Source organism: Hippoglossus stenolepis, chromosome 8 (assembly GCF_022539355.2).
Source record: "Hippoglossus stenolepis isolate QCI-W04-F060 chromosome 8, HSTE1.2, whole genome shotgun sequence".
NCBI lineage: Eukaryota > Metazoa > Chordata > Actinopteri > Pleuronectiformes > Pleuronectidae > Hippoglossus > Hippoglossus stenolepis.
This window is the reverse complement of record NC_061490.1, coordinates 26017633-26029716: the sequence shown is the minus strand read 5'-3', so window position 1 is coordinate 26029716 and position 12084 is coordinate 26017633. Positions and strand designations below refer to the sequence as shown.

Below are 12084 nucleotides of genomic sequence, written 5' to 3'. Positions count from 1 at the left end.
CCTTCAGATCTTAAAGTCATGATGAGAAACGTCCTCTTTGGCTTCCTTGCTGAAATGATGTCAGAACTTAGAAGACTATGGACTATGGACTGTTTTTAACTATTGACTATACCAATACAAAAAGTTGTTTGGCCAACTTTTTGATTGGTACTGTATCTTAAATGTCAATTGTAGTAAATATCTTATTGAAGAATGCAAATTGATAAAAAGACAAAATTTAAACCACACAAAGGGATATGAGTGGTTTGCCTATAAAGTATTTGTCCGGAGATAAGAGTAAGTCTTAGGTTTTTATTATGGTCAGAATAATCATCACAGATGGACCTGGTCGTTCCTCTCCAGTTCCTCTCCAGTTCCTCTCCAGGTCCTCCCCAGTTCCTCCCCAGTTCCTCTCCAGTTCCTCCCCAGTTCCTCTCCAGTTCCTCTCCAGATTCTCCATGTTGCTCCATTAAGCAGCGGATGATGACGTCTCTTCTCCCTTTGATATGTTTCTGTTCGAGAGACAGAACATCATATAAGTGCATATTCATTCACGATGGATAGAGAGCGAGCAGTGGTGAAGCGAGCTACAAGTGTAGAAAGTGAGCAGTTTATGATTTAATGCAGTACATCCCTTTAATATTTTTTCAAATGTGGTCTTACATTTTAATTAAATTCGATTAGATTTTATTTGTATAGCATCAAATCATAATAAACATGATCTCAAGGGTCTTGACATAGAAGGTAGAGACGGAACAATGGTGCGGAAGCTAATACAAATATTTAACTTTGACCAAATGAACCAAGTGTCACCAGTTATCCATACGTCCATGTACACAAGCCCAACATAAGATCATCAGCACATGAATTTGAGACATTACCTGCCTGAGTGAGTCCAGCATAGAACTTTTCTTCGTGCCACCCTGTCCTTTGTCTGAAAGCCAGTGTCCAACGTTGACCAAATGGTTTGTGGAGAGGAATTGATGTGATCCTTCTTAACTCCTCTTTGTTCTAAAACAAAAGGTTAACACACAACGTAGTTAAACACCATGCCAAAACAATACAACACTTCTCTGTTTGAAATACTGAGCAGCAACATTAACTGCTGCTTTCATAATTAACATACAGTTTAACCAATACCTATTTGAAACTATTTTAATGAAAGATACAATATGTTCCAGGAGGAGGGGAGGAAGTGTCCGATAGCCTGACCCTGGACCTGCCGCCTGCACTGAACCCATCAGGCCTCTAATGTCTCAGTGTCAGTTAGTCACTGTTGATATTGTTGCCACAAAAAAAAAACAGAGTTTGTTTAACAGTGGGTGTGGCTCAGGTTGTAGAGCGGGTCGTCCACCAGCCAGAGAGTCGGTGGTGCGATCCCTGGCTCCTTCGGTCCACATGCTGAAGTAACTTTGGGCAAGAGGCTGAACCATGAAAGTGCCAAAGCAAACAGAAGCAAAACCTGGTAAAAATGGATCTGAAAAAATAAATAATAAATGAATAATCAGTGCTGCACATAGAGGCTGTGTGTGAATGGATGAATGTCAAACACTGAACAGATCATCAAGAGCTTTATAATCACAGACCATTTACCACATGAGACACAAACACACACAACAGAAGAGCAAAGAAAAGACATTTAAACAATTCAAACAAGTTGAGCTCCAGTGCTGAAGAATTCAGAACGCACAGCAGCAGAGGGGTGGAGCTCAGAGGGACTCTGCCGGTCTGGTAGGTGTGGCCCAGAGGAACAAAAACACACGTGTAAGACAGTTCAGTGTCTAACTGTGAGCCTCCTCTTCTAACCCCCCCCTCCACACACACAGACACACACCAGCCTCCTGTCTCTGCGCTCAGGACGTCCCAGAGTGTGTCCAACTTTCTGTGCTGGATCTTTAATCCATTTTCATCCTCAGCCTATTCAAGCCTCCCCCCTCACCTCGCGGCTGAAGACAGCATGACGGACGCAGCGACCAACATGCGGCTGAAGCTGCCGATCACCTGCTTCATCCTGGAGATCATCCTCATCATCCTCTTTGGGACGCTGGTGCAGTACAACTACGAGACGGACGCAGCAGAGTGGCACAACCAGACGAAGCATTCTGACTACGAGAATGACTTCTACTACCGCTACGCAAGTGAGTGTGGATGTGTGGGGACTCAGGGTCAGAGGTCACAGCGACAGGGGCTGAAATGCTTTGACTGAAGTTTGTGTCTGAATCTGACTAAAACATTTTAACTGTAGGAAGCAGAATACGGCAGTTTATTAAATCAGGGAGCAACAAACTCTTTTAATGTTCTGTCGGTCTGTCTGGTTGTTACTGTAATTACACCATGTTTCTCCGTTAACTTTGTAGAAACATGTGTGTCTTTGTCAAAGTGTTTCCACCAACATCACTGAGAGATGATGCATTCAGTGGAAACGCCGTTTGATGAGCTGCAGCTTCTCTCTAATTGGACGGCTTCTATTCTTTGTGAGGGGACGTTTGTTACAGACGTCTTCCGGTTCGCTGCCGTCCCACACAAGCTCGTCCACTGATTGTTCATGTCGTGGAAATTTATCATGAGATTTGAAATAATGAGTTTCCCAGACCGGAGTTGCCTCAGAGTTTTAATTATTAGCTCTGCAGAGGGTTACACAGGACCGTCTGCTGTAGCACATTTTCTCTCCACTGACAGAAAACCTGAGGCTGTTATTCATAATGAAATAATCATAACTAATCCATCAATTAATATATAATAGAGGTGTGTTTACTTTGCATGTTATTGACCTTATATCATATCTACCTACTAGTTCCACAAACGTCTGTAAAGTAAATCATTAAAACTTATATATAAAACCACACACGTGAACAGTAATAGAGAATATCCAGTTTAATTTGCAGATAAACCAGGTATGATGAACACAAGGTTTCCTAACTTCGCTCTGCACCACAGGTTTGTTCGTCCTCAACCGACAGAAGCGAAAACTGCTGGAACAAATCACATCTGTCCGTCGCTCTCTTCCGTTTCCATTTGCAGGCGTAAATAGACATTTAATTGAAATTGCACGACTTTACTTTTTGCTCTGTAATTCACTAATCTCCTCACAGCTCCACCTTAAGGAACAGCTACCTTAATTAACATGACTGACAGTTGGTGGGCGTGGCCTGTCAGATCTTTATCTGTGTGTCTCTTGGACGTTCCTGTTGTTCCTCAGACTAAAACCAGGTGTCGGATTTAAATGCGTCGCGCATGTTGAATATTCCAGTGTTTGGTTTAATGCACCTTTCAGGTCTCAAGACATGAAAACTTTAAAAAATATAAAAAAATGCTATAACTCACAATTTTAAAGAAAGTGATTAAAAAACTCAAAAAAGAGTGAAAGCTCCCAATCAGCCTCTTGAGTAGTTGTGTCTGAGCTCGTGTCCCCTCCTGCTTCCAAACACGTCAACAAACAAACTGACTGACAACATAACGTGATAATTGAGACTAAGTAAGAGTCAAAGCGTCCAATCGGCCTCTGGGTTGTTTGGGATTCTGAACGGGATTTGACCTGTGACCTCACAACTGGAATGTCTCAGTAGAGCTCACACCTTCACCAGGGCTTAAACTCAATCAAGCTGCGTCCAATTAAAAAAAGACATCGGTCCTCTGAGCAAACCGGATCGTATGAATGAATGAATTTCTCAGGAAATCAGAGAAAAATGTCAAAACAAAACACCACCTATCTCACAATGTTAAAGATTCAGTCGGTTTGCGGCTGAGTCCGAAGTGTTCGGGATGAGAGCTAGCACCTGCTGGTCCGAGGCCAGGGTTCTCTGCAGTAAGAGATCCATCTCTCCGGGTTGGTTAGTTAGTATCTCTGGATCTTGTTCAGGACTGAGGTGAAGATGACGAGCAGGCAGGTGCGTCTTCACCAGTGATGCGGGCGCTGTGCCGCGTCACTGGTGAAGACGGAGCAGCGCTGCCAGGCAGATTTACCAGCCGAGCGACATTCCTCACTTATGGTCAGGAGCTCCGGGTCGTGATCGAAAGAACAAGAATACAAGCGGCTGAAATCAGTTTTCTCCGTTGGGTGTTCGGGCTCAGGGTCCCCTTCCTTTCCGTGGGCATGGGCCGAGACACCGGGGGGGGGACCCAAAACTCGTCGGAGGGACAACATATCCCATCTGTTCTTTCTTGGCCGATGTCCCATCTTTCCATGGAGCCTCGGTTCTGTAGGTTTTGTATAATCCTGCTAACGAACAGAATGAAAACATGCCTCCTCGGTGGAGCAGCTCTCTTCCCAGACATTCACATGTTGTGGTTTCACCTCATTAACTTTCAGGCCTCAAGTTTCAGAGCAACTTTAAACCTCAAGAAAAAAATAAGAGCAAGGTCCATTAGAGTTAATGGCTTCAGATAGTCTATAGGACAGGGACAGACATCATGTGCATCTTAATCTAAACACACTGTTTGCTGCAGGTCATGAAGTCAAGGCATTGTCTGTAGACATGCTGGTGTGAGATAAGTGTGGTAACACAACTGAGATAAGTGTGGTAACACAACTGATCTGCCGAAGGTGAACAAAGCAATCTGGTGATGAAAGAGGTTTCTGACCTGTGGCTGTGAGTCAGTTTCTTATCCTCAGGGCAGAAAAACTCTTTCTTTAAAGTCCATGTAGTTAAAGATGTGATTAGTGGGTATTATCACATTCATGTTTTAAAGGTGTTTAAATTCCTTAAATTTAAATGATACAGCTGTTTTTGATTGATTAAAACCTGTATTTGTATAATTGTAGACGATGGTAAAAAAATAAGTATAACTTAGAGCAAGATGATCATTTTGAATGTTACCATCACAGATATTATATATATAAAATATTGGTAAACCAGGTGTTACATTTAATCTCAGTTTTCCCCGAACCACACAAATTGAAGAGACCCAACTAAAAAAGCGATTAATACTGATTTCAGTTCAGTTTAGATTTCACAGTTTTATTCTCTCGTGTTTAAAAGAACTTCTTTTTCAAACATCACCATAAAACCTGAGGCGAGGTCCAATGAGACGACCTCCTTTGTGCGTCCGGTGTCCTCCTGGACGTCACTGCTGGTATCTGGGCCACACGGCCAACGGGGACGCTGGCAGCTCCTCCTGCTCGGACCGTGCCAGTTCACAGTCTCCATGGCGACAGCAGCCGCTGCACAGGGCGATGTCGTGTGAGGAGGTTCGAGAACGAAACAAAACAAAAAGCTGAGTCGTGTGATCGGTTCTGAGAATCAGCCTCAGTGTGGATGAAGTTTTCATTTCCTCACAATCACAATGTTGAGCCGTGGAGTTGCAGCGTGACCCGAGTTCCCTGTTAACCAGAGCTTATGTAACTGTGCTGATTCCCAGAGGGAGGCTGCTGGTCAATGACAAAGACCTCAAGTTTCCCAGTTGCTGGCAGTGGTCGGCGGTTGATCTGAGGTGACACCCCCCCCCAGTAGGTTTTAGATTTAAAACACTTCTGCCACAAGTACACCTGCCATCCACACGACTCTGGAGTTTACGGAGAACCTAAAATTTAATAAACGCTGCTGGTCTCGTTTTAGTTTGAAAACTCTGGGGTCGTGTTTTAGTCTGAAGGAACAAAAACTGAGACGTGTCCCAAGTCAGGCGCCATTCGTGGACCACGTCGACTACGCCTTTTCAAAGGAGGCGGACTTCGTGGGCCACGTGGACTACGAAGACCGATCAGACATGAGATAGTCTGGTCTGCAGTAGTATCGGACGTCTTTAAAAAACTGTTTGTCTCTGAAGTGCAATGAATCATGAGATAGGTCGGCCCCAAGAAAGCTCCACACATCGGAACGTAGACTTTTCAGGGACGGACGCATGCTTTTGAAGGGGCCTTCGGAACAGGGCAGGGCTTTGGTGGATGTAGGAGATCTACTGAGTGATATTGTAGTTTATTGTAAATCCATTTGTTCTGTTATGTTTGCTCATGTTTGCTTCTTTCATGTTCTCCATTGTGCAGGTTTCCAGGATGTGCACGTGATGATCTTCATCGGCTTCGGCTTCCTCATGACCTTCTTGCAGAGATATGGCTTCAGCAGCGTGGGCTTCAACTTCCTGATCGCGGCCTTCGCCCTGCAGTGGGCGACGCTCATGCAGGGCTTCTTCCACGGCATGCACGGAGGCAAGATCCACATCGGAGTGGAGAGGTACCTGCGAACTGTGCACGTGAAGAAGAAAGTCTTCTTGAATGTTGAACAAACACACCAACAGACGCACAATCAACACACTCAATATGCAGACATGTAAAGCACTGCTGTTTCAGCAGGACTGCATTCGCCCTGAGGCCGGATGGGGAGGCCACACCCATTTAATTACTTTCTCTCCTTTCACTTGTCACAGCACAACATGATTTAACTGATCGAGATAAAAATCAGGAGGACGGTTTCAGGAGTCTGAACCTTTGTTGTTCTTCTTCGAAAACTAGAAATGAGGAACCTTTGTGTTCTTATGTAAGATCACATGACAATTCAAGTTATTACATGACTCAGTTACTTTCTAGAGGCAAAGAGTCAAAGAACTGTCGTTTGGTTTAGTTTACAGTAAAACATATTAAAGTGCAGCATCACTTTAATTGATGCAAACACAAAATTAATTTTTAAAAATGTACCTTTTAAAACAGCGATATATTAAAAAATTTAAATTAAAAAACCTGGATAATCCAAGAGGAAGAGCCACTGACTAAGAAATCATACAACCAGAGAAACAATGAGTTAAAGGAACTCAACCTCTGACGGAACATGTTCTGTGTTCTAAATGATTCTGTTACTGTGCCGATGTCGTTTAATTGAAACTCGTCTCTCTCAGCATGATCAATGCTGATTTCTGCACCGGCGCTGTGCTCATCTCATTCGGAGCCGTGTTGGGTAAAACCAGCCCGGTGCAGCTGCTGGTCATGGCCATGTTCGAGGTCACGCTGTTCGCTGTCAACGAGTTCATCGTGCTGTCGGCTATCGGGGTGAGTTACAGAACACAAGAGAATCTTCTTCTTCTCACTGTTTGACCTGATGCAAAGAATTCCTCTGTAGGAGAACTTCCATCTTCAACCAGAGCAACATGAAACCAAGTGAACCCTCTTTGTTTCAGGCCAAAGATGCCGGAGGCTCCATGACCATCCACACGTTCGGAGCGTACTTCGGCCTGATGGTGACCCGGGTCCTCTACCGGCCCAACCTGGACAAGAGCAAAAGCCGGAACAGCTCAGTCTACCACTCCGACCTGTTCGCCATGATCGGTAAGCAACACGCTAACTGTAGTCTGCCATCTAGTGGTTGTGACACGCACTGTCTACATGAGCTCTGTGAGTGCACACATTAAAATCAGTCCAGTGGGTCCAGCACTGTGACAAGCACTGAAACCGACTAAACTAAAAGTAAAGGAAGAAATAAACAACTCAATAAATCAATTATGTCATTAATTTTAGAATTGAATTGAGCGTCCCAGGTTTACAGATAGTAACAAAGAAGCAGACACGTTACAGTCTCATAAATAAATATAAAAACAAACAATAATAAATAGTATAAAACATTGGGTGAATTCAAACTCATGGAGTCAACGATTTGCCTGTTGTGTTTTTTTAATTTGTGTAGTTCGACAAAAAAGATAAATAAAATATGTAAAATGAGAGGAAAGTAAATAAAGAAGGGAATTAACGTGAAGGTGGATAAAAACAAAAGTAAATAAAGATATGAAAGATTGACCCACATTTATTTTTTATAGAATCTTCGGTGCATTAATGGCATATTCTTTTTAAATGTATTTATTTTTTTAATTCATTCTTAATTTTGGTTGTTTTAGGAGCAATCACTAAATTGAACCCCTTTGCACTGATGAATCAAACAAATGCTCCTGTTGTGTGCCTGCGTGCAGGAACCCTGTACCTGTGGATGTTCTGGCCCAGCTTCAACTCGGCCGTCACGGCTCACGGAGACGACCAGCACCGCACGGCCATGAACACCTACTACTCCCTGGCAGCCTGCACTCTGTCCTCCTACGCCATGTCGGCCCTCACGGCGCACGACGGCAAGCTGGACATGGTGAGGCCTCAAACTGGGGTTTCCTTAACCAAGCCGCAAAGTGGCAGATCTTAATTAACAATTCACAGTGAAGGTTGAAACAAAAACAGGTCAAATAAAGATGAGAAGCCACAGAAGAAGAGGATGAGGGGTCAGGCTTAGGAAGTGAGATGAGGAAGATCTTGTGCTTTTGCAGAATAAAGTCAAGTAAAGTCCTCATTGTCTCCAGGAGCAGCCAGAGGCAAAGAGGAGGACAGGTTTTTCTCGACCTTCTGGCGTCAGGGTGGATTTCAGCTTATCAGGGTCATAACTCGTGTCTCCTGACGGTTCAGTCACATGACGACTGTCAACAGTAAATCACCCTGAAATCAAGATGGTACATTCCTGCAGTGATGGTTATCAAACCTGAGAATCATGAAGAGTGCCGTGACTTGTCAGAGAGGGGGTTGAGAGTTAAGACAATCAGCTGATTGGTTCAGTTCATCTCTGAAGTGTTCGACCTGTTTGCTGCAGCACGTGTCATTCATTCGTCTGTTGAGCACCTTTGTGTGTATGTGTGTGTGTGTGTGTGTGTGTGTGTGTGTGTGTGTCTGTGTGTGTCTGTGTGTGTGTGTCCGGGATCCTGAGGCTCCTGGTTCAGGATCTTCTCAGTTAAACTTCTCCTGGACACAGATCTCAGAAGTTGTTCCTGAATCTCTGATCATCTTCATCTTCATCTTCATCTTCATCTTCATCTTCCTTCTGCAAATCTCATGTTGTCTTGTTCTCTTCAGGTCCACATTCAAAATGCCGCCCTGGCTGGGGGAGTTGCAGCAGGAACAGCCGGTGAAATGATGCTGATGCCTTTCGGCTCCATGATCGTGGGTCTCCTGGCCGGTATCATCTCCGTGCTGGGCTTCAAGTACCTCTCAGTAAGGACCAGTCACAGTTCGATCGTGATGTGGTGACGGGTCGTTCACGGTCTAATCCAATCAGACTCTAGTGTCAACATTAAAACAATGACGGAGTGATGCAGATTTGCTCCAGTTTTATTTCAGAGAATCGACGCAGCCTGACTCTTGTTTTGCTCCTCAGCCCGTCCTGGAGGAGAAACTCAAGATCCAAGACACCTGCGGCGTGAACAACCTGCACGGCATGCCCGGCATCCTGGGCGCCATCGTGGGAGCCGTCACCGCTGCTGTGGCGACCATGGACATTTATGGAGCAGGGTAAACGATTCATATTGTTTAAATCCATAGGTTGTTCACAGTGTCTGTGCATGAAGGACATTCATTCATTTGTTCTGAGACAACTTTGCTTGGTTGACTCAGAGTCACTAAAAGAAGAGACTGAGGTTTTCCCTTTTCCCCAAAAGGGAACAAATACTCCAATACCCAGAATGCACCGGGCTCCCAGGCCTCTCTCCGTGATGCTTGACCTTGTCTCCTTGGGTTCAGACTGTTAGAGTGCAAACAGGGATCATAGGTGATATTTACCTGTGTGTGTGTGTGTGTTTGTCTCTCAGCATGGCGGACGTCTTCCCCGATGTGGCCTCAGGAGAAATTAACGCGTCTGCTCAGGGCGTTCGTCAGGCCATCGCGCTCGCTGTCACTCTGGGCATCTCCCTGCTGGGGGGGCTCATTGTCGGTAGGTGTTGATCGGACGCATCACATGTCTATTTTACTGAAGTTACTCAGTCGAACTCTTCACCTCTGGTTTGTTTCTGCACGTTTTTAAACGACGACTTCTCTTCTCCGGCCTCCAGGTTTCATTTTGAAGCTCCCTGTGTTCGGCGCCCCCCCCGACTCCATCTGCTTTGAGGACAGCATCTATTGGGAGGTGAGTTCAACCACAGGAGACGGTGACACTTTGTTTTCCAGGCTGGAAAAGAGCCTCTCACATAGATCATGAAGGAAGTTGTTAATTGGAAGTTTTATCAAGTTTTCATGCACTCGTCATTTTAGAGATTTTGGTCTGTTTGATTTGTTTCACACTATTAGAAAGGAAACATCTCAAATGTGATTATTTTACTTCGCTTTGTGATTTTAATCACAATACAAATCTTTTAAAGTTTGTTTTCTCAAATCATTTCTTCTCCAAGTCGAAAATGTCTCTTGAGTTTTATTCCTGTTAATGTTCTGAGGTTTCTTCTTATTTCTTTCACAGCCTCATTTATTACATATTTTATTGCTTAAAACATGATTCTTTTCAAGCGGGTTGACAATATTATCTGATTTATTGAGAAACTAACAAAATCCCCTCAGTAATTATTTCCCTGAAATGAAGGAGTTCTTTCTAATGGAAAAATTTATATTATCCTAATAATTATCTGAAGAAGTTATTAGGAGTTAACGGCCCTTAGGAAATGAAGACTCTGCTTCGTGGAGACTTTTTCTTCATCATACAAGTGGAAGTAAAAGAGGGTCAAATAACTGAAGTGGCGCGGTGCCGCCACCAGGGGGCGCCCACTCTGTCCACCACACAGGTTGATGGAGCGGGTGGAATCACAGGGTGACGTCACACCTGTTCATGACAGGGCTCACCTCTTTAGATTCTCCCAGTGAACACGGACATCATATCATTCATATATTATATTAATCTTATGCATTTCCTCTACGCACACTGAGAAACTTCATCTATTTGTTTCATTTGATTTTGAATTTATTAATTCTGTTGTAATAAATGAAGTGAAATCCCTGAGTCGATGTGTTGAGAGATTCAAGTCTTCTCCTGTTTGTGTCTCAGGTTCCTGGAGAAGAGCCGAGTCACGACGAGCAGCTGACGGTGGTGAATATAGAGGAGACAGAGAAGCTCAACATCTAGACACACAACCACACACACACAGACACACAACCACACAGACACACACACACACACACACACAACCACACACACACACACACACACACAGAAACACACACACACCTGAGGTCTTATTATCCTAACACTTGAGTATTACATCCTATAGGCTGTTGATAAAAAATACAAAAAATAAAAATGTGCCCCCCCCCCACCGTAGTGCTTATAAAAATGTCGTGGGCAGCTTCGACCACCAGAGGTCGATCTCGAGCTGCGTTACTTCCCCACAGGCCAGTGAAACCAGCGTCTCACTCCACAGCCAGTTCACACCAAAGACGGAGAGAAGTTCAACCTGGCTTTCATGTTCATACAAAACCAATTTCTGTCTCCACTATTTTCTTTATTTGAAGTAGATAAACTGTGTATTTGAAACGTGTATCCTCTCCTCGTAGTTTTGCTTTGGGATTCTGTGTTTTTAGCTGTACTTGTATATGAGTAGTTGTGTAGTTGTAGTACTTTGTATCTTAACCTCGTTTGTTTGTCGAAAACTTTATGAAATTCAATCAATTATTTTTTTTGCCTAAATTGATTCGATCATCTCTGTATTCACTGTGTTCCCCTTGAATTGAAATGTTTGAAAACACAACGTTGGATTTCACGAAATGAATTCAATAAATAAATAAACAGTCAATATTTAACTGTATATTGTATATTGCATTTTAATGAGGAGGAATGAAAAGAGGAATAAGAATAACTGACGTCCAGAATAACTGACTTCCCTTTTCAGGAAGTAATGGATCCAGTTGTGATTTTTCCATCAGACGTCTGTGGATTCGTTTGTTCAATAAAATGTGGAAGAGAAGTTAATGAGACCGAGGTTTGTTGTGATGAAGACCAGGAATCTTCATTCCTTCTTACTACCTATATTTTTTGAAATGTTTGTGTAGTGATGATGGATGACCAGAGTCACTGGGTATGAGGGGTGATTAATGCCACTGAGGAGGAGGAGGAGGAGGAGTCACAAAGTACAAGGAGACAAATCTCAAACTTTTCATTTTGAGCGAAGACGAGACTTCTATGTCGAGGACTTTATTACGTCATTGTCGCAGGTCAACGTCGTACAACAACAATAATGTCGGCCGGCAGAAAATCCCTTTATAAATGTTAAAAGTTTATTTTACACTTAGTATCAAAGCCGCCCTCTCTCCTCGCTCGCTCGGCCACAAGCGCAATGCATGATGGTTAATATCGCTCAGCTAGTGACGCTACTTTCCACGTTGCACTGTGGGAAGCA

At 43.7% G+C, this 12084-nt stretch overlaps 1 protein-coding gene and 1 long non-coding RNA gene across 2 annotated transcripts; one reads left to right on the top strand and one right to left on the bottom strand.

Annotated features, from left to right (window-relative positions):
• Positions 1 to 340: 340 nt before the first annotated feature.
• LOC124852292 lies at positions 341 to 3816 on the bottom strand. Its single transcript, XR_007032903.1, has 3 exons — positions 3695 to 3816; positions 861 to 990; positions 341 to 491 (listed from the first exon to the last, which is right to left on the bottom strand). It is a non-coding gene; the product is annotated as an uncharacterized LOC124852292 (long non-coding RNA).
• On the top strand, positions 1721 to 11488 carry rhbg (Rh family B glycoprotein). The gene is made up of 10 exons (XM_035164687.2): positions 1721 to 2117; positions 5960 to 6146; positions 6805 to 6955; positions 7084 to 7231; positions 7867 to 8033; positions 8786 to 8923; positions 9087 to 9220; positions 9517 to 9638; positions 9757 to 9830; positions 10737 to 11488. Exons 1-10 carry the CDS (start codon positions 1937 to 1939, stop codon positions 10812 to 10814), a joined length of 1380 nt encoding a protein of 459 aa, XP_035020578.1. The 5' UTR covers positions 1721 to 1936; the 3' UTR covers positions 10815 to 11488.
• Positions 11489 to 12084: the final 596 nt, after the last annotated feature.

What these genes read in the sequence shown, in the direction of transcription:
- rhbg (XM_035164687.2), top strand. Translation starts at nt 1,937, where the DNA reads ATGACGGACGCAGCGACCAACATGCGGCTGAAGCTGCCGATCACCTGC. An exon ending in ATCCACATCGGAGTGGAGAG is followed by an intron (nt 6,147 to 6,804) that starts GTACCTGCGAAC and finishes CGTCTCTCTCAG; the next exon opens with CATGATCAATGCTGATTTCT. An exon ending in ACGACGGCAAGCTGGACATG is followed by an intron (nt 8,034 to 8,785) that starts GTGAGGCCTCAA and finishes TGTTCTCTTCAG; the next exon opens with GTCCACATTCAAAATGCCGC.